The sequence below is a fragment of the Cebus imitator genome, unplaced genomic scaffold (assembly GCF_001604975.1).
Source record: "Cebus imitator isolate Cc_AM_T3 unplaced genomic scaffold, Cebus_imitator-1.0 Scaffold23, whole genome shotgun sequence".
NCBI classification, from domain to species: Eukaryota; Metazoa; Chordata; class Mammalia; order Primates; family Cebidae; genus Cebus; species Cebus imitator.
Window position 1 is genome coordinate 194,117 of NW_016107338.1, and position 25,086 is coordinate 219,202.

The window sequence follows — 25,086 nt, forward strand, 5'->3', positions numbered from 1 at the left end:
CTCAGCCAAAGGTCTCCTGGCACAGGACAAACAGACTGCAGCTGTGAGACTCTGCACAACATGCCCCCTTCTTGCCACATTCTGTGCTTTGACATTGCCTTGGGAACATGCCCACGGCTGGCCTGAGGGAATACTGTTATAATGTGAAAGCAAGTCCATAGATTTCCAGCTTAAAGGAACCCAGTAGAGATGCTAACAAGTTCTCCTGAGGAGGTATGTTCTGGTTGGGGCTGGGAGGAGCTGGCTGGCAACTACCACCTGGGCCTCCCAGGACCAAATCTAACTGCCCTGGGAAGGTGTCTGGGTGTCACAGGCTTGGATCGAGAGAGAATCATGCTCATCATTCCTCATCAGACTCCATCCTGTCCTGGGTTCTCTGCAGACCCAGGTTTGAGACAATAATTTGTTTCTATTCTGAATAATGTCCCACAAGAGGTGGAAATAGTCACATTGTCTTAGAGTTTACTTAAAGAGGAGCTTAGAGGTATTAACCCTCTCATTTTATAGGTAAATTGGCCAGAAGTGCTTAATTACCTTGCCCATCAAGAAAGGGAGGAACTAGGAGTTGACCTCATGCACCATGGGTTATTTTCTCAGTGTCCTCTTTGTGGCAAGGAGCCCAGGGGCAAGATCTGAAGCTCTGAACTGTGCTTGAGGGCAGGGCCTGCTCTTGGATCCAGCCTCCCAGGAAGCCTTCTTGGTGGATGACTGGCCCTTGCTGACCTTAGTACTGGGGTTTTCTGAACTTATAGTGAGGCTGTTGAAAACCTTCTTCCATCACTTTGGGCCTTAGCTGTAATTCCAGGCCACATTAAAAAAAAAAAAAAAAAAAAAAAATCCTGTTACACTCTGATCCAGGTACTGGGTTAAGTGCTTTATGTGCTTTACCATTGACTCATCTTTTTCAGAAGTTGTCCTTTATGTAGTAAGTGCTGGTTTCACGTGTAATGATAAATGGTCTGAGGCTTTAATCTCAAAACCAAGAGTGTGGGTGAAGGAAGATCCAACAGCCAAGGCTGTTTGTTGGCTTTCCTCCCCAGCCTACACAGCGAGCCCCTGAGGGAGCTAGACTGGGGCTGAGAGGAGGCTATGAACCCCAGACTCCTCTCCTGCAGCAGTCTGTGAGTGCATCCGGTAGGCATCTAACAAGACACCCTCTCCTCAAAGCCCACAACAATGCTCCCACTGCAGCACATTGTGTTTCTAAAAGAGACAGGCTACATTTCATTCTAAAAGCTCATCTCCCTCGAATGATGCATCTAGACATCTCGGGGGAGACAATGCACAGCTCCTTGCACCTCTCCAGATGGGAAAGAATTATTTACCATGAATTAATCAGAAGTTTTTATTTTCTAAATGTATAAAAACACATACAAAAAGGGACTCATTCTTGAGAATTGATCACATCACTATAACACACAGCCCAATGTGCAAGGCCACTATGCAGAAAGTATTGCTCCCAAACCATTAGGAATTTCTACCACCACTCTGCCTAGACTCTTTATAAGTTACTATTTCTAAAATACACATGGACAAAGAATAAGTTTTATTCAGCCAGACTCACAAAAGTAAGGACTGTGCTTTTCTCTAGGTTCATAAAATAGGATTCTAATGCTCTGAGGAAAATAAACTTGTGTCAGTCCCAGGGAACTTTTCTCCCCAGAAGTTGATTGGTCACTCTCTGTAGAAGAAAAGAAAGGCAGGAAAGAAGTTAGATATTCTTGCCATCAGAGGCAGATGCCACTTCTTCCCCCAGCCATGTCACCAAGGAGAATCAGTGTGATCCTACTCAAATCTTATTCATTTTACTCTGCTTCAGAAACTATGGTCATCATATAAAAAATACTTCCTGAAAGGTTCAGGAAAGAGGATCTGTAATCGATACCTATTATTTCTATACAGACAGATAATCCATAAGTTCCCACATAGCCTAAGTAGAGACCTAGCCCTGAGACGCTGATGCACCAGACAGGTGGTGTGGTGCCTGGGGCCCCCACCTGAGGCAGCCGCCCTGGATTCTGGGGTCTGCTCCAGAAGCAGCTTCCATCCCACATCAGTCTGGTATGAACTGATCTTTTTGTTTCTGACTTTCAGGGTCCTCTGAGGTGTGGTGATGGGGTGAGAAGGAAGCAAGTACAGTGAAGAATATGGCCCTTCAGGCATAGGAGCCAGTCTGGTTTCTTAGAGAATTAATTGGTAGCATAAACCCTGCCCTGTGAGGTTCTTGGACTTGCAGCACCACTGACTCCACTGGGACTATGGGCAGGGAATGGTGACAAGTTAGAGGTAGAGGCCTCTGAACACCCAAGTGGACAACTCTTATGCCGCAGTCAAACATTTTCCAGTTTAACAGTTCTAGAGGCATCTGACTCACCAATGAGGGGCATGAAATCACCACCTGGGACTCTGGAATGGAAACCTGACAATTCTGATACTTGGACATTTCCACCATGATATGTCAATGAACTCCTGTATGTGAAATTTGTTTTCACTCCAAATGAATTCATGGAAAGGGTCTTACACAATTATGGATGGGGAGCTAAACCTGATTTGAAATGTAATTACAGATGCCTTTTTCCAAATTTCAACACTGGTCCAGTGCACTCTAAGTTCATTCCCCAAATGCAGTTCATTTTGACTGCACGCTCAACAGGTCAACGTGTTTTCTCCATTTCTCTTTCCCCCAATAAATCTGATCTATTCCACTCTAGACAGAGAACCCACTGACCTTTTTATATAGCTGGGCTCGTAGCCGGTATGACTTATATTCTGATTTTCTCTTCTCTTCTTCTTTCTTTTTCTGTACTTCTGGAAGCTGCTCATAAATCCTTAGAAATGGCACCAGTGAAAGGACAGAAAGCGGGGAGTTTACCAAGGTGCAGAGGCATGAGATCTCCTCTCACTACCCCTCCAAATGCCTCCCGCTCTCTAGACGCTCATCCCTCCCAAAAAGGCCCTAGGCCCCATTAGATACTCCTAGCACAGAGAACTCTGGCTTGGGGGCTCACAATCTGGAAGGGGAAACAGATAAATACAAACACAATAAAACCCTGCTAATAGCAGTTAGTTACATCTGGGAAAGGAGTGGGATATAGGGGGAAAAAAGTGAGCTAAACGAGGGAGAGGTGAACTGCTTTCCACTCTATATGCAAAAATGTACTGTTTCAATATAAAATAATGAACAGTGTTACTATTGTATTTATAAACACAAGCAAAGTTATGGAAAAGTACTAAAATGGTCACATCTGTAAAATGTTCTAGAGGAGAAGAAACTTGGTCTGGTGGAAGGCAGTTGGGAAAGGCTCCAGAGAGGAAATTAGGGGTAAGTTGGGTCTTAAGAATAGATAGGAGCACCTGAGGTCGGGAGTTCAAGACCAGCCTGACAAACATGGTGAAACTCCGTCTTAATTAAAAAGAAAAAAAAAAAAAGAATAGATAGAAGCAGAAAGGGAAGGAGGAGAAGGGCAGAAGACAGTCAGGGCTGGGGAGAAAATGAGTGTTGGTAAAAATGGAGTCGAGGCTTCCTGAAGAGGAGTGTAAAGGAACAGGTGGGAAACAGGTGGGGTGCGGGTGAGGTGGGCTGCGGAGGATCTTGTGGCCACGTGAAAAACATGGGCTCTTCCAGCAGAGGTTGGGTGTCAATGATTTTAAGTTGGGAGAAACACAAATGTGCCTGTGATAAATGTAGTCTCATTGTAAATAAGTTTCCATCAAAATAACTGTTAAATAGATTATGTAATATAACAGAATGTATATGTTACAAGTATGTTTCATGAGTATGAAACGAGAAAGTTTCAGGATTTTTAATGTTATAGGAAAAGTTCACAACATAATGCTGAGTAAAATAAAGGAAGATACAAACTTGTAAATGCAGCACGATCAAAAATTTGGGGAAAAAAGTGTGTTATGCAGGTCCCTGCAAAATCCCCACGCCTCCCACCAAAAACAGGACTACTGTTAGTCAAGTTTAGATGGACGGATGTAAGTGATATTCATTTTCTTTTTTCTACTTTTCTTTATATTTCCTAGTTTTCTATAATCACTAGATTGATGCAGGGCTCTGTGGGAAACACTAGAGAAGGAGAAGGTGTCTCCTGAATGCCACTCTGGAACAAGTGCTTCCAAATAAAAGAGCTACGTTCTTTTGTCTCAAAATCTTTCCTTCTCATGGGAAACTTTAAATATCTTTGGTAGAGGTAGGGTGATGACAAAAGATTAGTAACATAAGTTCCAGAGATACAAATCCTTAATAGGACACATTTGAAGGCCAAACACCAGGCTCTAACCCCAGCAGTGACCCTAACTTGTTGAGTTACTTCCCCTCTCTGGGTTGTAGTTTCCTAAATATTAAGAGTGACTACATGATATTTAAGATCACATTCAACTCTACGATTCTCAGATGGAAATATGTCACTTCCTTGAAAAGAGGCCACACAAGGAACAAAATTGAATAGAAGCAACCTAATGAAAATGTATCAGTTTAAAAACTCAACTGCTTTCTGGCTGAAAGCATTGATATGTTATAGGAGACGTCCTGCCTGTCTTCCTATAGGCAAGCTTCCTAGTCCCTTACAGCAGGAACTGCTCTTGCTGAGGTGAGAGTGTAAGTAGCTGCCACACAACAAACCCTGTATAATATCTCCTAATTCCATTTTGTGACTGAGTTAGAATGAAGCAATGGTTCTCAAATATTTTAGACTTAGGACCCCCTTCATGTTCCTAAACTTTGAGGATCCGAATGTAGGTTTTATCTATTGATACTGTATTAAAAATTAAAAATTAAGAAAAACCTTATTTTTTTTAATTCGTTTGAAATAACAATAAGCCTGTGACATGCTAACATAAGAAATCTATCTATCTATATATATATATTATTTTTTTTTAATTTTTAATAAAAAATAAAGAGGTTTTGCAAAACAAAAACTTGGTGAGAAGTGTGGTGCTGTTTACATTTTTCAGAAAACCTTTTAATGTCTGGTTTAATGGAAGACAGCTGGATTCATATTTGCTTCTGTATTAAGTCTGTCATCACATCTTGCTCTGGATAAGTATACATTAAAAAATCCAGCTTACATACAGATTTTCCACGTACTTGGAAATGAGAGAAGTATTGTATCATTCTTTTCAGGTAATTCTTGATCTTCTTTGATATTACATCCAAACTTGACAAGTGATAGTTTCTTTTCTTTTTTTATTTTTGAGACAGAGTTTTGCACTTGTTGCCCAGGCTGGAGTGCAGTGGTGTGATCTTGGCTAACTGCAAACTCTGCCTCCCAGGTTCAGGCAATTCTCCTGACTCAGCCTCCAGAGTAGGTGGGATTACAGGTACCCACGACACCCAGCTAATTTTTGTAGTTTTAGTAGAGACGGGGTTTCACTATGTTGGCGAGGCTGGTCTTGAACTCCTGACCTCAAGTGATCCGCCCTCCTTGGCCTCCCAAAGTGCTGGGATTACAGGTGTGAGCCACCGTGCCTGGCTGGCAAGTGGTAGTTTCTTAAAAGTTAGTTGCAAAGTGGAATCTGAAAATACGTCAGTAAATTTTTTCTATTCTGTTACACAAAAATCCATTCATCTATCTTGTACTATTTGAATGAATCTTCTATCTATGCCTGATTTTCTAGCAAAAAAGCAACAATCATTTGGAAAATCCTGGCCCAGTGAGTTGTGCAGATCTTCCAAATGTTGACAAATTTATTTAGATAACATGAAAAACATCACATTTGTTAATGTCACTGCTTATAAAAGTCTAAGTACTGAGAAGTCATCAAGCCCATGGTGGTGAATACAAGTTTTCTAGAATTCTATTGTTGGCTTGAAAACTCACACGTTCTTTGGCAACAGATACTGTCAGACATTTGCCTGAAGTCACAGATTCGCTTCATTTTCAAGAAAATGTCTGCTACAAATCCAAGTCAGAATAATCGGTTTTCTGTCAGTTACTCTTTCAAGTAAAAGTCATGTTCCATGAAAAAGGCAGCTGGTTTAGCTCACGACACAAACCATGGCATAAGTGCTTTTACTTAAAACAGTCATCATCTTTCACTGTACAAAGGAAGTGATTCCTGTGTACCTCCATTTACACTGCTTCCTTGTACTTCCATCACACTCCTAGAGGGAGGCTGTGCAGGATACAATGCCTACTAGACTAGTAGCTTGGTGCCACTGTCTTGAATAGTGCTAAGACATCAACAGTTTTACTCCTCCCCCATTCCTCTAGCATCATCAGTGCAAATAGTCAACACAGCAAAAAAGACAAGGAACATCCTGGTGTCATTTTGAAATTCGTTTTGACCTTGCAAATCGCCTATAAGAGTCTCAGCAACTTCCAGGGCTCCACAGACCATTCTCTGAGAACCACTAGACTAATGCATCCCTTTGGATTTGCCTATAAAGGCTGACTAGATAGAGAGTAAAAACAAGATTTCAAGAGGAATGCTTAAAGTCCATGAGATAAATTGTTTAAAGTGTCATTACTTCAGAAGCATTATGCCAAAAGAGAAACTATTCTTATTAAAGCAAGACTCCAATGAATGCCTGAAAAAGTCAACTTTAACTTATTCTCTGGCATTCTCATGATCAATATACGAATATCTGAAATGAATTAATTTTTTTAAAAATTTGTTATTTTTTAGATACAGAGTCTCAGTCTGTTACCCAGGCCAAGTATAATGGTGTGATCATAGCTCACTGCAGTCTCAAATTCCTGGGCTTAAGAGATTCTCTCACCTAAGACTCCTGAGTAGGTAGGATTGCAGAAATGTACCACCATATCCAACACTCAGATTCATTCATTAATGAGTAGCTAATGTTCGTTTGTCATGGCACAAAATTAAAAAATTATAAAAAGTCAAAAAATATACTACATCTGTACTACATCAGTTCTCCTTTCCAAAGACAATCAGTATTATCAGTTTTTTTCTCTCTTCCAGGAATATTCTATGCATATAAAAGTATACACATCTACATAAGCACAAATACTTATTTTGAAAGACCACAAATGGTAACAGTGCTCATATGCTTTAAAAATTTAATTTTAAAAAAGTTTAACTTAAAGTGTTCTGGAGAACACTGTTCTTTCTCACCCTGTTGGATCAATTCCTAGAAATGGGATTGCTAAGATAAAAGGCATGGCCCAAATATACATTTAATTTTATTTTAAAATAATCTTTTTTTTTTTTTTTTTTTTTTTTTTTTTCTCACTCTGTTGTTCAGACTGGAGTAAAGTGGTACCATCTAAGCTCACTGTAACTTCCGCCACCCAGGTTCAAACGGTCTTCCCCACTCAGCCTCCCAAGTAGCTGGGATTACAGGTGTGTGCCACCATGCCCAGCTAATTTTTGCACTTTTAGTAGAGATGGGTTTCACCATGTTGGTCAGGCTGGTCTTGAACTCCTGACTTCAAATGATCCACCCACCTCAGCCTCCCAAAGTGCTGAGATTACAGGTGTCAGCTACTGTGCCTGGCCTAAAATATTCTTTATTTATATTTAGGTTTCTAATACAGAGAAGCCTGACTAAGACATGCAAATTAGTGGGGATTTTTTTCGTCTTTTGCATGTGAGTCACTCATACCATGATGTGGTAATTTTTTTCTTCAGTGCCATAAGTGAGAAACGACTCTCACAACTTTCTCATGGTGTTTAAACTTGAGCATAACATCCTTATTCTGGGTACGAGCCAGAGCTCCTGATAACTTGGTGGCCTGGTTTATACTTCTAAACATACACTTGTTTTCTTCGTCTTACCGTTTGGACCGCTGAATCATTTCCTTCTTGCTGATAGGCTTGTTCTTCTGGGCAGCCAAGAAGACTAAGCAAGAGAAGAAGGGGTTTTCAGTGGACAGTGACTTAAACCAGGAGGGTGTGGTGTAAGAGCTGGGAGAGGGAGCTTCCAGGACTTGGTGCCCCTACCCTGAGCTGGCAAGATTGGGTGGGGAGCAAGGACCAAGATAAGCCAGGGTTAGACTAGGGTAACAGGGACAGCAGCCTAAGGCCCTGAGGACCTAACGCTCCATAGCACAGACTAGACTTTGAATTTTAAAAATCGCCAGTTATTAGGGAAGATTGGATGAAAGAATTAGGTAGTGCTTTGTAGTTTTCACAGCTTTCATTGTTTTATCAAAACCTGCTTATTGTAATTGTTAAGAAGGCAGACTCCAGAGCTGTGCACCTGGGTTCAAATGTTAGCTTTTACTTACTAGGTATGTCATCTTGGGAGAGGTACTTAATCTCCTTTTGATTCAGTTTTCTCACTATAAAGTAGAGATAGAAATAGCACCTATCAAGAGTGTTGTAAGTGCCAAATGTAAACAGTGCCTGGGCAAGATGTAAGGACTATGTGTTTATTATTATTATTACCAACCTAAGAGATAGGCAAGTCTGGAATCAGCCCCATCTTTTCAGGAAAAATAATATACTTTTGGAACTAACTTGCTCAGAGACACAGAGCTGGTTTAAGATGCAGTGACAGGGCTAGAGTAACTGTGCTTACTTGGATCATGAATGTGCTGACAACTAAGTTGGGCAGGTTCTGCTAGCTAAGAAGGTTTGAGTCTTGGCAAGCAAAAGGTTGCTGTCTGCCCATGTAACTGACCTGGCCTGGCCTTTAGTAGGTATCTGCAGCACAGCAACAGACCTTGCCTTCTCTATTCCACTCACAGAAAAGTGAACAGTGAGGCGTACCTCTCTTGGGCAGCGAGCGCATACAATTCTGGTGGCTCTGCTGTTCCCTGTCAATGTTGAACAGAGCATCCCGCTCACTCTGTAACATGCTCTGCAGCTTCCTCTCCTGGACTATTAACTTCAGGCGCTTTATCCGCTCCCCAGAGCGGGAGATGAAGTCAGGTCTGTGAAGCTGAAGTGATTCCTAAAAAAAAAAAAAAAGAAAAGAAAAAAAGAAAGAAAGAAAATGCCAAGCCTCACATTAATGATGCAATCTCCAAATGCCTAGAAAAACACCACCTGCCCAAGAGGTTTGAAGAAGCCTGATTCAAATGCTGCGAAAATGTCTAGACAATCCTTGCACACCTCTCTGTAGGGGAGGACTCCAGCAGGGAACCTGCAGAGATCAAAGATGGGCCTTCAACATGGGCCAGGAATTAAGACTATGGCAATTACAACTCTCCCAAATGTCAATGCAATACGGCTCTCCCATAGTGCTATTTTAAAGATCTATTTGAACAAATATATCATTAAATAACATTTCCTTTATCCCCCAAGGGACAAATAAGAAGAGACTGGGTTTCCTTTAAATCCCACATGGAGCAGGAACAGGAGTTGCGGAATTGGAGGAACACCCATGAGGCTGCACAAGCCTCAGGCCTCTGGACCTTCCACATAGAGGGACCCACAAACCCGATGAGCAGAGCTGCAAATCCTCCCTCCTGTGACCTTGACCCCAGATCCTGAGTCAGGTGATGCACCATCTAGAGTGGTTAAGAGTAAGGCAGTCTTTGATGAAAGATGAGAAACCTAGCTCTCGTGCATGAAACCAGGTGAACCGCAGAGGTGCTGGAAAAGAGGGTCTCAGGCCTACACCTCAGCTCGCCAAGTCACAGAAGGGGGTTCCCTGAGCCTTGCCCTTCTTCTCCCTACACGTAGGGCTAAAGTTAAGTCAGTGTCACTGCACCTGCAGGGTTGCTCTCACAAATGGCTTCAGTGCATCTCTGCCATCCTCTCTGCCTGGGCCTGCCAGGGAGCCCCGACCGTTCAGGTGCTGCCCCTGCCAGTTCTGCTCCCGCAGTGGCTCCCTCCAGGGCTTGGTCTTGGTTAATGGTTCAAACCAGGAGACACCAGGTCCACACATCTTGGGCATGTTTTCCTTCTTTGATCCAGACTCGTTTTCCACAGGAACAAACCAGGAAACCCCTGCAACAAATAGTTTTTAGAAGGAAAAAATATTTTTCATTTTTTATAGCCCCATCCAACTCTCATCAAGGACAGACTCTCAGGGGTCTCGGCTGTTGACAGCCACAGGGTGCCCTTGAATCTGGCTTCACTGCAGGGATGACTGTGTAACTGCAGTGCTGGATACTCTGAAAACCTGATAAGGTGTTGGCTGGGGATAGGTGGGGTCCACATAGAGTCACTTGGAAACACAGAGTCAGCATCACAGGGGACTTGAAATTCACTAGTTTCTCTACTACAAGATCTTAAATGAGAAACTGACCTTCATGGGAAATCTTCTTGTTCCTTTTTAACTTTCTGTCCATAGGATAAGCAGTAAAGAGCGTTTTCTCTTCATGTTTTTCTTCTGACCAAGAAGTCACATCACTGTCCTCTTCCAATTTAGCCTCGCTGGAACTTGGAGTTGGGAAAGTCATCCCAACATCTCGAGTGTGTTTTTTGACACCATTCACAATCTCCAAGTTACCTGCGGGGAAGGATCACAGGTGTCTGGGAGTAGCCTTGAGGCTGAGTTGATTTATTCAGGTGAGTAAGGTTTATTCAAGTAAGTAAGTAAACCCTTTTTAATCCTTCAAAAATACAATGCCTTTGTGTAGGATGGAGGGATGGGAAGAGAGAGAGAGAGAGATTAAAAGAAGGGAGGACAGGGGAAAGTTGGAAGGGAAAAGAGGAAGAAGAAAAAAGAAAGCGTTTTTATTTGTAAGTAATTTTAGGTATTAGAGGGAAAGAAGAATGAATATGGGTTCAAAGGGTAAAGGATTTCAGCTCTGATCCCAAGTCAGAAAGACAATAAATACTTAGAGTCCTTTTGGTAGTCACCCAGGTAAGCAAGAGGTTAACAGAAGTAAAGACAGGATTTAAGGGGAAGAAACAAATCAAGATAAAAGTTTATTTATTTTTATTTTATGAAACCAAAAGGTATAGAAAGGCAATAACTAAAAATTCTCCTTTCTACTTCTGGTCTCCATTTACTCTGTTCACAGCCCCAAATGGTTCCAGAGAATTCATTTTGCACATTTAAGCAATCTCTTCCATTTATTTTTTTAAAAATTCATATTGCAGTGTACTATACACTGTTCTGTACCTTTTCTTAAAATCAATTATATGCCTTGGAGATCTTTCTCCAAGTACAGAGAGAGATTAGCACAGAGAGAGCTTCCTCATTCTATGTAGACTTTCATTCATTATCTAGATATACAATAATTTATGTAATCATTAAGCTATTGAGGGACAACTAAATTCATTTTAATTTCCTGCTATAACAATGTTTCTGTGGTTACTTTTGTACACTATTTTGCACATATGCAAGTATATCTATAGGTTAAATTCCACATATGCATAGTGTATCTATAGAGTCCATTTCAAAAATAAAAATGCTGAAACTAATTTTGATAGGAACTGTCGAATTACCTCTCACAGTGAACCAACTTCTACTCCTGCTGAAATATACAAGGGAATCCATTTCCCTACACTCTTGCCCACAAACTTGCCATCAAACTTGAATTTTTGCCAATTTGATAAGATGAAAATTGGCAGTTGGATATAGTTTTATCTTCATGTCCTTTATTATGATTGAGGCTGAGTACCTTATATGTTTAAGAGCTATTTCAATCTATTTCAATGAAAAAGTTTAGATTCAAGTAATTACCTGCTTGTATGCCCTTGTTTAACATGTGTACATTTTGCTTGTTGCAAAGAGTAGAGTTCGAGCTCAGGAAACTACTGACAGAAGAGGAAATAGAGTCAGAAGAAATCACATGGTTTGCTACCTAGAAAAATAAAAAAGATCTTGTTATTATTACCTGCAGTCAATGTCACAGTTACCCACAGGATAAGCCAACAAGTCCTCTTTCTAATCTAATTCAAACTGTTGAGATGCATTTAGAGGAAGCCTGAGATAATGAGAACATGCTGCCTTGTATCTGTGATAGGGAGGAGAATGTTGTAGTTGTTTAGGACTTCAGCTGTTCTGAGGTGGTAAGGCCTGGCTATTTTCACTGGGCTTGGAAAAACTCTGAAGAGAATGCTAGCTAAACATTAGTCTGATGCATCTTCAGAATGAAATTCTGAAGTGACACCTGCACATAATTTTCATGTGAGATAAAGAGGCCTGGAGATAGCTAAAAAAGTGATAAGCTGAAGAGAGTGCTCTCCAATTAAGGGCAGACTCAGACACATATACTAAGACAAACAGCAAAGACCTGCAAGGCTCATGAGATGTCCTGATGAGCAGTGTATTGCAAAAAGTATTAGAGAGTTCCAAAGGCCTTTCGATTGTGTTCAGAGCAAGTAGAGCAATGAAGGCAATTTCAGGGATTGCAGCTGATGGTGCAATGTTGGTGGATGACAAAAAAATTAACGAGATATAGCTGAACAAATACTATAGTGTAAAATAGTACTTCTTAAACTTGCTCATTGTTAATATGTCCAAGGACAGAGAGAAGGTAACCCAGAATAATGAATTGGAATCTCTGGGGGGGCGGGTTCCGGGCATCTACATTTTGAATAAATGCCAGGGAATCTTCTACTTAGGCAGGTCTGGTGGAGGCAAATTAAAGCCTGGGTGAAGATAGGAAATTGAGCATATCTGATCCCTCAAACTAGATAAACCATATTCCAGAGTCATAAACAAACTTGTAACAGAATTTTGGAGAGGAAGATCTGTGTTAGACATTTGAAGAAAGGAAACACTTTGATTTTCAGAAAGGTAGGCATTGCAAACTAGTGGGCTGAACATTGATGACATGTACAATTTAGGATGGATCACAAATTGAACAATTTGCAAGGAACTGATGAAAAAAAGATGAGCAGATTTAAGCCAGGCTCAGTCAGGTAGGCAGAGCATGCCCTGCCAGGTTAGCCTTGTTTTCTCTAGTAGATAAGGTCATTTTGCTGGTGAAACAAAAGAACACATAGCATTCTATACCTAGATTTGAACAAACTGCCAAAACATTTCATGGCATCTTTGAAGGCAAGATGGAGTTATATGGATTGGAAGATAATACAAGTTGATAGAACCACAACTGGTTGAACTAACCTTACCCAAATATAATTTCAACAGAGAGAGATGTCTTTACTGAGTGGTACATCTTGCATTTGACAACAGTTACTAAGCAATTACTGTGCACAATCACTGAGTTTGGTGCTGGCTACTCCTTTTTAAGATTTTACACATCAGTGTCTTGGAGGTATGGAAAGCAGGAGAATTTCCATACAATACACATCAAGGAGGGCCTTCTGTCAGGATCCCAAATAATAACAGGAATGATGGGCTAAATCAGAGCATGTTTAGTAGGAGTAATTTTAACAGTCTGCTCATTAGGCAGGAGAAATGGCAGCAACTCTTGATGCAGGAAAAAAAAAGCTCTTTGTCTGGATTCCAAACAACTAGGCCAGTTTCACGCACGTCTTCCCTTTATTAGAGGTCTCTACTTAGGCAAGCTACAACCTCTTTGTGTCAGTTTCCCCATCTAGAAAAGGAAACAAAATCTGTATTTCAGAAAGAACAGATGATTTAGATAGTAAAATATAAAACTAGAGACAGACTACCATGTTGTTAAAAAAATCTTTTTATTTTTTCCTTATAAGAAAGGAACATGAAAAAGAAGTAACTGATATGAAATACATTATACCTTCTCTGCAGCTATAAAAGAGAGGAAGAAAGCATGTTAGGTACTAAAAAAAGTCAAAAGTATATGTAGGTGTTTGCTTTTTTATTTATAAAACGCCTCTGAAAGAAAAGAATCCAGATTGAAAGGAAGAAGTGAAATTGGTTTTACTTACAAATGACAAGATCTTCTCTGTAAAAAATACTAAGAAATCCACAAAGAATTAGAACTAATAAACAAATTCAGCCAGGTTGCAGACTGCAAGATTAATAAGATAAAAAAATCAATTATATTCCTATATTCTAGCAAGTGACAACCTGAAAATAAAATTTACAATCTCACTCACAATAGCATCAAAAAGCATAAAATATTTAGGAATAAAGTTAACAAGAGAAGTGCAAGGTTTGCACATTAAAAACTAGAAAACATTGCTGGGAGAGATCATGTCTATGTAAATGGTGAGACATTCACCATACATGGATTGGAAGTCTCAAAATTGTTAGGATGGCAATTATCCCCAAATTAATCTGTAGATTCTAGACAATATCAAAATTCCCGCAAGGATTTTTGACGAAATCTACAAAGTGATCTCAACTTTATATGGGAATGGCAAGGACCACAAGGGCTAAAAGTTATTGAAAAAAAAAGAAAGGTGGAGGACTTACATTGACTGATTTCAAATCTTATAAAGTTATACCACAAATCAAATCAAGGCATTGTGGTATTGATATAAGGATACAAACTGGCGGGGCGCGGTAGCTCAGGCTTGTAATCTCAGCCCTTTGGGAGGCCGAGGCAGGTAAATCGCGAGGTCAGGAATTTGAGACCAGCCTGGCCAATACGGTGAAACCCTGTCTCTACTAAAAATACAAAAATTAGTGCACCTGTAGTCCCAGCTACTTAGGAGACTGAGGCAGAAGAATCACTTCAACCCAAGAGGCAGAGGTTGCAGTGAGCTGAGATCGCGCCACTGCACTCCAGCCTGGGTGACAGAGCCAGACTCCAACTCAAAAAAAAAAAAAAAAAAAAAAACGATAATAGATATAGACAAATCAATCAATGGAACAGAATGAAAATTCCAAATGAAACCTTACATATGTGATCAATTAGTGTTCAACAATGGGGCCAAAGCAACTAACTGGAGAAAATAATTCTCTTTTGAACAAATGATGCTGGGACAATTAAACATCTCTGTTCACAACACACTGTACACAAAAATGTACTAAAAATGGATGGTAGACCTAAACATAAGTAAAACAATAAACTTTTAATGAAAAACATAGGAGAAAATCTTTGTGACTTTGGTTAGGCAAACAGTTCTTGAATATAACACCCCAAGTACAATCCACAATCCATACAAGAAAAATAGTTTAAACTGGACTTCATCATTACTGTATTAAAACCATTTGCACTTCAAAAGACACTGTTTTAAATTAAAAGGTCAAGCCATAGCCTGGGAGAAATTATTTTTTAAAAATACATCTGATAAAGGACTTTTAACCAGAGTATATAGAGAGCTCTTTCAACTCAGTAGAAAGATAACCTAATTTTAAAATAAGCAAAAGATTTAAAAAGACACTTCATCAAAGAAGATACAGAGTGGCCAATAAACACATGAAAAGATGTTCAACATCATCAGTCATTAGGAAAATTCAAATTAAACTCACAATAAGATACCATTTCATACCCACTAGAATGGCTATAAACAAAAAGGTGGACAATGGCAAGTGTTGACAAGGAAGTGGAGAAACTGAAACCCTCACACATTGCAAGCAAGAATGTAAAATGATAGTCACTTTGGAAAACACTTTGGTAATTTCTTAAAAAGTTAAACATAAACCTATCATATGACCTAGCAATTTCACTCCTGAGTAAAAACCCCAAAGAAATGAAAATGTATGCCCACACAAAACTTTGGCACAAATGTTAATAGCAGCATTCACATTATCCAAAAAAATCAAACAATCCAAATGTCCATCAACTGAAAAATAAGCAAAATACGGTATATTCACAAAACAGAATACTATTCAGCAACAAAAAGGAACCACTGATACATACAACATGGATGAATCTTGAAATCATTATGTTAACAAAAAAAGGCAGATGCAAGAGACCACATCTGATGCTGTGTATACAAAATCTCCAGAAGAGGCAGAAGGCAGAAGAGGGGTTGCCTGGGGCTGGGAACCAGGATTGACTGTAAAGAGGTACAAGGGACTTTTTGGTAGTGACAGAAATGTTCTAAAACCGGATTGTGGTGATGACTGTACAACTCTGAACACCTAAAATGGATGAAATTTTATTGTATGCCTCTGGGAAGGAGTGCTGGGTGCCGGGGAACAGGATTAGGAAGAACACTCTTGATCAAATATTTTGTACCATGTGGTTGTACTGTATTACCAGTTCAAGAAATGAATAAACAAAACAAAAACTTGTGGGGAAGGGTGTGGCAGTAAAGATTTAAGGAGTTCAACAGGAATAAAATATGCTAGGCCACAGATATGGTCCAGTCACTGAAAGGAAGGTGACAAGTTGTGTCAGTCAACACGCTCTCACCACCGGAAGCACAAGTTTAGTTGAGAGGGACTTGTTTAAAAATAAGATACAAACAAACTTACACCCAGGGAGCTGCCAAATTCAGAAAGGAGAGTAGAAACTACGGCCCATGTGGAACAGTTCATGGAGTGAAGACCTGAGAAAAAACACATCAGGAAAGGAGGTGGGGGCCCCAGAGGCAGAGATGTAGGCCTGTTTCCTGTGCCTTCAGAGAGCTGCTCTGAGGCCAGAGCCAGGTATTCCAACGCAAGGAGATATTGGATCTAAGTCAAAGCCTTTGATAACTGGAGCCTTAGGCAAATGGAACTGGCTGACACATAAACAGCATGTGAGAGGTAGAGCTACTAGAGGGTGGCCTGCCATTTGCTGCAGATGCAGCAGAAGTGTTGATGGAAGTGGGTAGGACCACAGGACTCCTATGGTCCCTTCCAAGCCTGAGGTTCTGTGAACATTCTGCACTTCCAAAGGACACAAGCAGTCATGGTGTATACCACAGAGTGGAAAAAAAACAAATTATACTGGATTATATGAGGAGCCTTGGAATGTTTCCTTTTTCATTTCAAATTCTTTTTCATTAATTCTTACCTATGAAAAGGTATGAAAAGGTAAACATTTATAAACAGAAATCAGTCTAAGAATAAATTCTCTCTCAACACAATATAATTATCCAGCCCTGCAGGAAGATGACAATCAAAAAGAGAGACAAAAACAAGTGTTATTAGGATGTGGAGAAACCCTCACATACAGCTGGTGGGAATGTAAAATGGTGCTGTCATTGTGAAAAAGTCTGGCGGTTCCTCAATTAGTTAAACATAGAGTTGTCATATGATTAATTCCACTCCCAGGTATACACCCAAGAGAAGTGAAAACACATGCCTTCAAAAAAAAAAAAAATTTACATGACTGTTCATAGCAGTTTTGTTCATAATAGTTAAAAAATGGAAACAACACAAATGTCTATGAACTGATGGATACAAACAATGTGGTATAGTCATACAATGGAATGTTCTTTGGCCATTAAAAGGAATGAGCACATGCTATGATGTGGATGAACCTTCAACATACTATGTTAAGTGAATGAAGAGAATCACAAAAGACTCTGTGATTCCATTTATATGAAAGGTCCAGCATAGGAAAGTAATTAGTGGTTGCCTGCAGGGTATGGCAGAGGTAGGAGGTTGGGTAAATGAAGATTGACTGTTAATGTTTACAGAATTTTTTTGGAGAATATTTAAAATGTTCTAAAGTTAGATTATGGTGATGGTTGCACGGTTCTATGACTATATCAAGACCTATTAAACTGTACACTTTAAACAGGTGAAGTTTAACGGCATGGGAAATATGTCAAGAAAGTCATAAAATGCACTTGTTTACTGCGTGCAAACTGAAAAAAATGTGGACAATGAAGTCTTGTTTGGAGAAAAAAGCTTATATCATACTCCATGGTTCTGCATCTCCTATGTTACTGAAATCAGAAAAAACTAACCATGGAAGGTGATCAACAATGTTGTTTTCATGTAATAAACAACAAACAATCCTAACAAAAAGGTGGGCACTGGCTACTGTAGGTGTGATGGAGCACCACTCTAAAGCTGGGGTCAAGCACAAACTGTCAGAACCAAGCCACGTAATGTTGAATCCATCCACAGATTCACAACAATAATCACAATGGACACACCTGCACTCGTGTCCCAAAATTTGTGCTATGGACACATCGTGGGATAGAACTTTTTTTTTTTTTCCCAAATCAATTTATATATGCTGTCAGTAAATCACAGCAGTTCACTTTCCTTAGTCCGTGGGAGAGTCCTGTGTATCTCCTCTAATTAATTAAATGACATTGTCAGCCACCACAGGTTAGGTTTTCTGTTGTACACAGTCTTGGAAGGAAATATATGTTGGTCGGCTGCTTCTGTTTCAACTTCCATTATGAGAGCAAACTTACCTGTTGCTGTCTTATACAAGACTAAGAATAGAAAGTAAATGCACCATCTCAGAGATGTTTCAGGGTTTTTATAGTACTTTTTAGTTTAATTAACAACTAGATGAGACTCATTCCTACATTTATTGATTAAAGACATGAGATAGACCTAGAAATAAAAGCTTTTTATTTAAAAAATTACTTGTTAAGTGGAAATTGAGCTTAGAAAAACATATCCAACATAGGAAAAGGGCCATGTTTTCTGATATGACCCTACAGTGCTATTCTTCAGGTAGGAAGACCGGTACTGCTGGCCTTCAGCTAGCCAGGTGCCTGCTGGGAGATACTTTTTCTTTAAAGGTATGTGTTTATGCTAATTCATGTACAACCACTAGGGTTTAGGACCAGAGATACATATTGATAAGATGGTCAGAGTCAAAATGAGAAATATAGTCTATGGTGCCAAAAGACTGTCTTTTCTAGTGAAAAGTTTCTAGAACTGTGTTGATCAACCACAAGCATATTTTCAATAAAATTTACTCACCACCCAAGGGGTGACACAATTACAAAGTGTCTGTCCAAAAAATAACATTAATTATTTAATTCCTAGTGACAAAAGGTTGCAGAAGCAGGAGCTCAGGTGGTAACTATTTTTTACCTTTTGGAAATTGGAAATAGTTATCTATTTCTGCCAATGTAGTTGATCAAAAAACTATGGAAAATCTTCCTCAGAAAATTAAGAGTGTACTGTGCCTGCATAACAGGTTTTCGAAAAATTTATTTTGGTATGTGAATAAGTAAAGATCGCAGAAAACAGACAATTTTGAGTGAATCCAAAATTCAAATAATAGTTTTAAGAATATATGGCTAAAATGCAGTGGATATTATTATGGTCAATTATCATTACACTAAGGTCAAAAAACTCTAATGGGATAATAGTTTCCAGATAATGGCAGGGCTTTGGGTTGGACAGAATGAAAATGAACCAAGAGCTAAAACATTCAATTAACTGATGGGAAAACCAGAAGGTTGACTAATGGTCATAAAATTTTGTAGAGAATGGTAGAGTTAGACAGCATGTTACCCAAAGGTTTTTCTAACAGGTTTCAAAAATGATGGTCTGGAAGTAGCCCTATATATTTATTTCTTCATTGCATTCTCCCAAATATGTTTCTTCTTGGCTTTAATAACTATCAGAATTACCATCACCTTTACATGGATGACTCCAACACCTACATCTCACTCATGATATCCTCATGGGGTCAGATCCATCTAGTCTGTTAGATATTTTCACTAAAATGATCTGATCCAGTTTCAAATTTAATAAATAAAACTCCTTCATAATTCAGTCAGAATTCATTTCCTCTTCCGGTCTTTCCATTTTTATAAGGTGTCCATATATGATTTCAGTTGTTTTGAATGGAAATTTCAAAAGAACCACGGCAATTATTTACCAATTATAACTGATTAGAGTCTATCTTAACAAAAGAACATTAGATTTTTCTAATAATTTATTGACATTACTTTCTTTAAAAATCTTTATTGGCAACTAGCTATAATTTGGAAATAAATTTAGACCTATTAAAAAAATTCCACATAGATTAAAAGCTTAAGCTTAAAGCTTCCATATCCCTCAAAAAGTATTAAAAATAAAGCAGAATCTTTAAAAAACAAATCTTGAGGTTGGAAGATCTTTCTTAGCATCAACACAGAATAAAGAAGTATTTAACAATACTATTCCAATATTAACACAATGTAATTAATGGTTAAAAATCAATAGGAAGCCAGGCACAGCGGCACATGCCTGTGGTCCCAGCTACTCAGGAGGCTGAGACGGAAAGATTGGTTGAGGCCAGGAGTTTGAGATCTGCCTGGGCAACATAGCAAGACCACATTTCTAAAAAAGAAAAAAAGGTAATAAAACACAATTTAAAAAAACAACAACTACAGTGGTCTCCAAATATGTTTACAAAAATGAATAGGGAAAAAAATCTTCAAAGAAAAATAGACAAAGAATACACAAAGGTAATTCTCAAAGGAAGAAATGTAAATGGCAAATCTGAAACCTAATAAAAATACAATTAAAAGCACTAGCAAAATTAAAAATTATAGTTCTTGAGGTCCCCAGGCAAGATGGCCAAATAGAAACAGCTCCAGTGCACAGTTCCCAGCAAGATCCACACAGAAGGCAGGCAATTTCCACATTTCCAACTGAGGAACCTGGTTCATCTCATTGGGACTGGTTGGACAATGGGTACAGCCCAAGGAGGGCGAGCTGAAGCAGGGTGGGGCATCACCTTACCCAGGACGTGCAAGGGGCCAGGGAACTCCCTCTCTTGGCCAAAGGAAGCCATTAGGGACTGTTTCCTGCACTCCCACCCAGATACTGTGCTTTTCCCAGGGTCTTCACAACCCGCAGACCAGGAGATTCCCTCCAGTACCTGCACAACCACCAGGGTCCTGGGTTTCTGGCATAAAACTGTGCAGTCGTTTGGGCAGAAACCAAGCTTGCCGCAGCAGCTTTTTTTCATATCCTAGTGGCACCTGGAACGCCAGCGAGACAGAACTGTTCACTCCCCAGGAAAGGGGGCTAAAGCCAGGGAGCCAAGTGGTCTGGCTCGGCAGGTCCCACCCCCATGGAACCAGCAAACTAAGATCCACTGGCTTGAAATTCTTGCAGCCAGCACAGCAGTTAAGTCTGAGCTTAATCTGGGTCGTTCATTTGGTGGGTGGAGGGGCATCCACCATTGCTAAGGCTTGAGCAGACTGTTTCAACCCCATAGTGTAAGGAAAGCTGCCGGGAAATCCGAACTGAGCAGAGCCCAACACAGCTCAGCAGCTGCAGGCACTGACTCACCAGATGTCCTTGCTGGGCAGTGCATCTCTGAAAAAAGGCAGCAGCCCATCAGGGACTTATTAATAAAGTCCTGACCTTCCTGGGACAGAACACCTGGGAAAGGGGTGGTAGTGGGTATAGCTTCAGCAGGCCTAAACATTCCTGCCTGGCAGCTCTGAAGAGAGCAGCAGATTTCCCAACACAGTGTTTGAGCTCTGATAAGGAACAGACTGCACCCTTAAGTGGCTCCCTGACCCCCGTGTATCCTGCCTGGGAGACATCTCCCAGTAGGGGCCGACAGACACCTCATACAGGAGCTCTGCTGGCATCTGGCGGGTACCCGTCTGGGACAAAGCTACCAAAGGAAGGCAGAGGCAGCAATCTGTGCTGTTCTGCAGTCTCCACTAGTGATTCCCAGGCAAGCAGGGTATGGAGTGGACCTCCAGCAGAACTGCAGCAAAGGGTGCTGTTAGCAGGAAAACAAACAGAAAGAAATAGCATCAACATCAACAAAAAGGACATCCACTCAGAAATCCCATCCAAAGGTCACCAACCTCAAAGATGAAAGGAAGATAAATCCACAAGGATGGGAAGAAACGAGCACAAAAACGCTGACAAAACGTCCATTTTCCTTTAAGGGATCACAGCTCCTCACCAGCAATGGAACAAAACTGGATGGAGAATGAGTTTGATGAAAGGACAGAGGCAGACTTCAGAAGGTGGGTAATAACAAACTGCTGAGCTAAAGGAGCATGTTCTAACCCAATGCCAGGAAGCTAAGAACCTTAAAAAAGGTAGAAGAAATGATATCTAGAATAACCAGTTTAGAGAAGAACATAAACAACCTGATGGAGTTGAAAAACACAGCAAGAGAACTTTGTGAAGCATACACATTTTCAACAACCAAATCGATTAAAAGGAAGAAAGGAGATCAGAGACCGAAGATCAACTAAATGAAATAAAGTAAGAAGACAATTAGAGAAAAAACAATGAAAAGGAATGAACAAAGCCTCCAAGAAACATGGGATTATGTGAAAAGACCAAATCTACGTTTGATCGCTGTACATGAAAGTGAAGGAGAGGATGAAACCAAGTTGGAAAACACTGTTTAGGATATTATTCAGGAGAACTTCCCCAACCTAGCAGGCCTGCTAGGCCAGCATTCATATTCAGTAAACACAGAGAACACTACATAGATACTCTTCAACAAGAGCAACTCAAGACACATAATCATCAGATTCACCAAGGCTGAAATGAAGGAAAAAGTGCTAAGCGCAGCGAGAGAGAAAGGTTGGGTTACCCACAAAGGGAAGCCCGTCAGACTAACAACAGATCTCTCAGCAGAAACCCTACAAGCCAGAAGAGAGTAGGGGCCAATATTCAACATCCTTAAAGAAAAGAACTTTCAACCCAGAATTTCATATCCAGCCAAACTAAGCTTCAAAAGTGAAGGAGAAATTAAATCCTTTATGGACAAGCAAATGCTGAGAGATTTTGTCACCACCAGGCCTGCCTTACAAGAGCTCCTAAAGGAAGCATTAAACATAGAAAGGAACAACCAGTACCAGCCAATGCAAAAATGTACCAAATTGTAAAGATCATCAATGCTAGGAAGAAACTACATCAACTAATGGGCAAAATAACCATCTAGCATCATAATGGCAGGATCAAATTCACACATAACAATACTAACCTTAAATGTAAATGGGCTAAATGCCCCGATTAAAAGACACAGACTGGCAAATCTGATAAAGAGTCAGGACCCATTGGTGTGCTGTATCAGGAGACCCAATTCACTTGCAAAGACACATATAGGTTCAAAATAAAGGGATGCAGGAATATTTACCAAGCAAATAGAAAGGAAAAAAAAAAAGCAGGAGTTGCAATCCTACTTTCTGATAAAACAGATTTTAAACCATTAAAGATCAAAAGAGACAAAGAAAGGCATTACATAATGGTAAAGGGATCAATGCAACAAGAAGAGCTAACTATCCTAAATATATATGCACCTAACAGAGGAGCACCCAGATTCATAAAGCAAGTTCTTAGAAACCTACAGAGACTTAGACTCCCATGCAATAACAGTGGGAGACTTTTAACACCCCACTGTCAATATTAGACAGATCAATGAAACAAAAAATTAACAAGGATATCTAGGACTGGAACTCAGCTCTAGACCAAGAGGACCTAATAGATATCTACAGAACTCTTCACCTCAAATCAACAGAATATACATTCTTCTCAGCACCACATCACACCTATTCTAAAATTGACCATATAATTGCAAGCAAAACATTCCTCAACAAATGCAAAAGAATGAAAATCATAACAAACAGTCTCTCAGACCACAGTGCAATCAAATTAGAACTCAGGATTAAGAAATTCACTCAAAACCACATAACTACATGGAAACTGAACAACCTGCTCCTGAATGACTACTGGATAAAAAATGAAATGAAGGCAGAAATAAAGATGTTCTTTGAAATCAATGAGAACAAAGACACGATGTACCAGAATCTTTGGGACACATTTAAAGCAGTGTGTAGAGGGAAATTTACAGCACTAAATGCCCAAAAGAGAAAGCAGGAAAGATCTAAAATCGACACCCTAACATCAAAATTAAAAGAGCTAGAGAAGCAAGAACAAACAAATTCAAAAGCCAGCAGAAGACAAGAAATAACTAAGACCAGAGCAGAGCTGAAGGAGACAGAGACAAAATAAACCCTTCCAAAAAAAAAAATCAATGAATCTATGAGCTGGTTTTTTAAAAAGATCAACAAAATAGATAGACTGCTAGCCATAACCAAAGGAATAAAGAAGAAAAGAGAGAAGAATCAAACAGACGCAATAAAAAATAATAAAGGTGATATCACCACCAATCCCAAAGAAATACAAACTACCATCAGAGACTCCTATAAACACCTCTATGGAAATAAAACACCTCTATGAAAAAATCTAGACGAAAAGGATAAATACCTGGACACTTACATCCAAGACTAAACCAAAAGAAGTCAAATCCCTGAACAGGTCAATAACAAGGTTTGAAATTGAGGTAGCAATTTACAGCCTACCAACCAAAAAAAGTCCAGGATCAGACACTTTCACAGCTGAATTCTACCAGAGGTACAATCAGGAGCTGGTACCATATCTTCTGAAACTATTCCAAACAACAGGATAAAAGCGAATCCTTCCTAACTCATTTTATGAGGCCAATATCATCCTGATACCAAAACCTGGCAGAGACACAACTAAAAAAGAAAATTCCAGGCTAATATCCCTGATGAACATCGATGCGAAAATCTTCAATAAAATACTGGCGAACCGAATCTAATCGCACATCAAGAAGCTTATCCATCACAATCAAGTTGGCTTCATCCCTGGGACGCAAGGCTGGTAACATACACAAATCAATAAACGTAATCCATCACATAAACAGAACCAATGACAAAAATCACATGATTATCTCAATAGATGCAGAGAAGGCTTTTGACAAAATTCAACAATGCTTTATGCTAAAAACTCTCAATAAACTAGGTACTGACGAAACATATCTCGAAATAGTAAGAGCTATTTATGATGAACCCACAGCCAGTATCATACTGAATGGCCAAAAACTGGAAGCATTCTCTTTGAAAATCAGCAGAAGACAAGGATCCCCTCCCTCACCACTCCTATTCAAGATAGTATTGGAAGTTCTGGCCAGGGCGATCAGGCAAGAGAAAGAAATAAAGGTATTCAAATAGGTAAAGAGGAAGTCTAATGGTCTCTATTTGCAGATGACATGATTGCATATTTAGAAAACCCCATTGTCTCAGCCCCAAATCTCCTTAAGCTGATAAGCAACTTCAGCAAAGTCTTGGAAACAAAATCAACGTGCAAAAATCACAAGAATTTCTACACACAAATACCAGACAAACAGAGCCAAATCATGAGTGAACTCCCATTTATAATTGCTATGAAGAGAATTAAACACCTAGGAATACAACTTACAAGGGATGTGAAGGACATCTTCAAGGAGAACTACAAAACACTGCTCAACGAAATAAGACAGGGCACAAACAAATGGAAAAACTGTCCATGCTCATGGATAGGAAGAATCAATATGGTGAAAATGGCCATACTGCCCAAAGTAATCTATAGATTCAATGCTATACTCATTAAGCTACCATTGACTTTTTTCACAGAATTGGAAAAAAAAACACCTTAAATTTCATATGGAGCCAAAAGAGAGCCTGCATAGCCAAGACAATCCTAAGGAA

General features: G+C 39.7%; 1 protein-coding gene across 2 annotated transcripts in view; it reads right to left on the reverse strand.

Moving 5' to 3' along the window:
• Nucleotides 1-1,327: 1,327 nt before the first annotated feature.
• Nucleotides 1,328-25,086, reverse strand: part of ALMS1 (ALMS1 centrosome and basal body associated protein) — a 214,449-nt gene continuing 190,690 nt past the window's right edge. The window contains exons 17-23 of one of the 2 annotated variants that reach the window (XM_037736112.1): nt 11,555-11,675; nt 10,169-10,372; nt 9,629-9,867; nt 8,659-8,866; nt 7,747-7,810; nt 2,729-2,828; nt 1,328-1,681 (exon numbers count right to left, since the gene is read on the reverse strand). In XM_037736112.1, coding sequence (XP_037592040.1) covers nt 1,637-1,681; nt 2,729-2,828; nt 7,747-7,810; nt 8,659-8,866; nt 9,629-9,867; nt 10,169-10,372; nt 11,555-11,675 — 981 coding nt within the window. In that variant the 3' untranslated portion in view covers nt 1,328-1,636. The remainder of the gene's footprint in view (nt 1,682-2,728; nt 2,829-7,746; nt 7,811-8,658; nt 8,867-9,628; nt 9,868-10,168; nt 10,373-11,554; nt 11,676-25,086) is intronic. The other variant, XM_037736111.1, reaches the window with a different exon arrangement.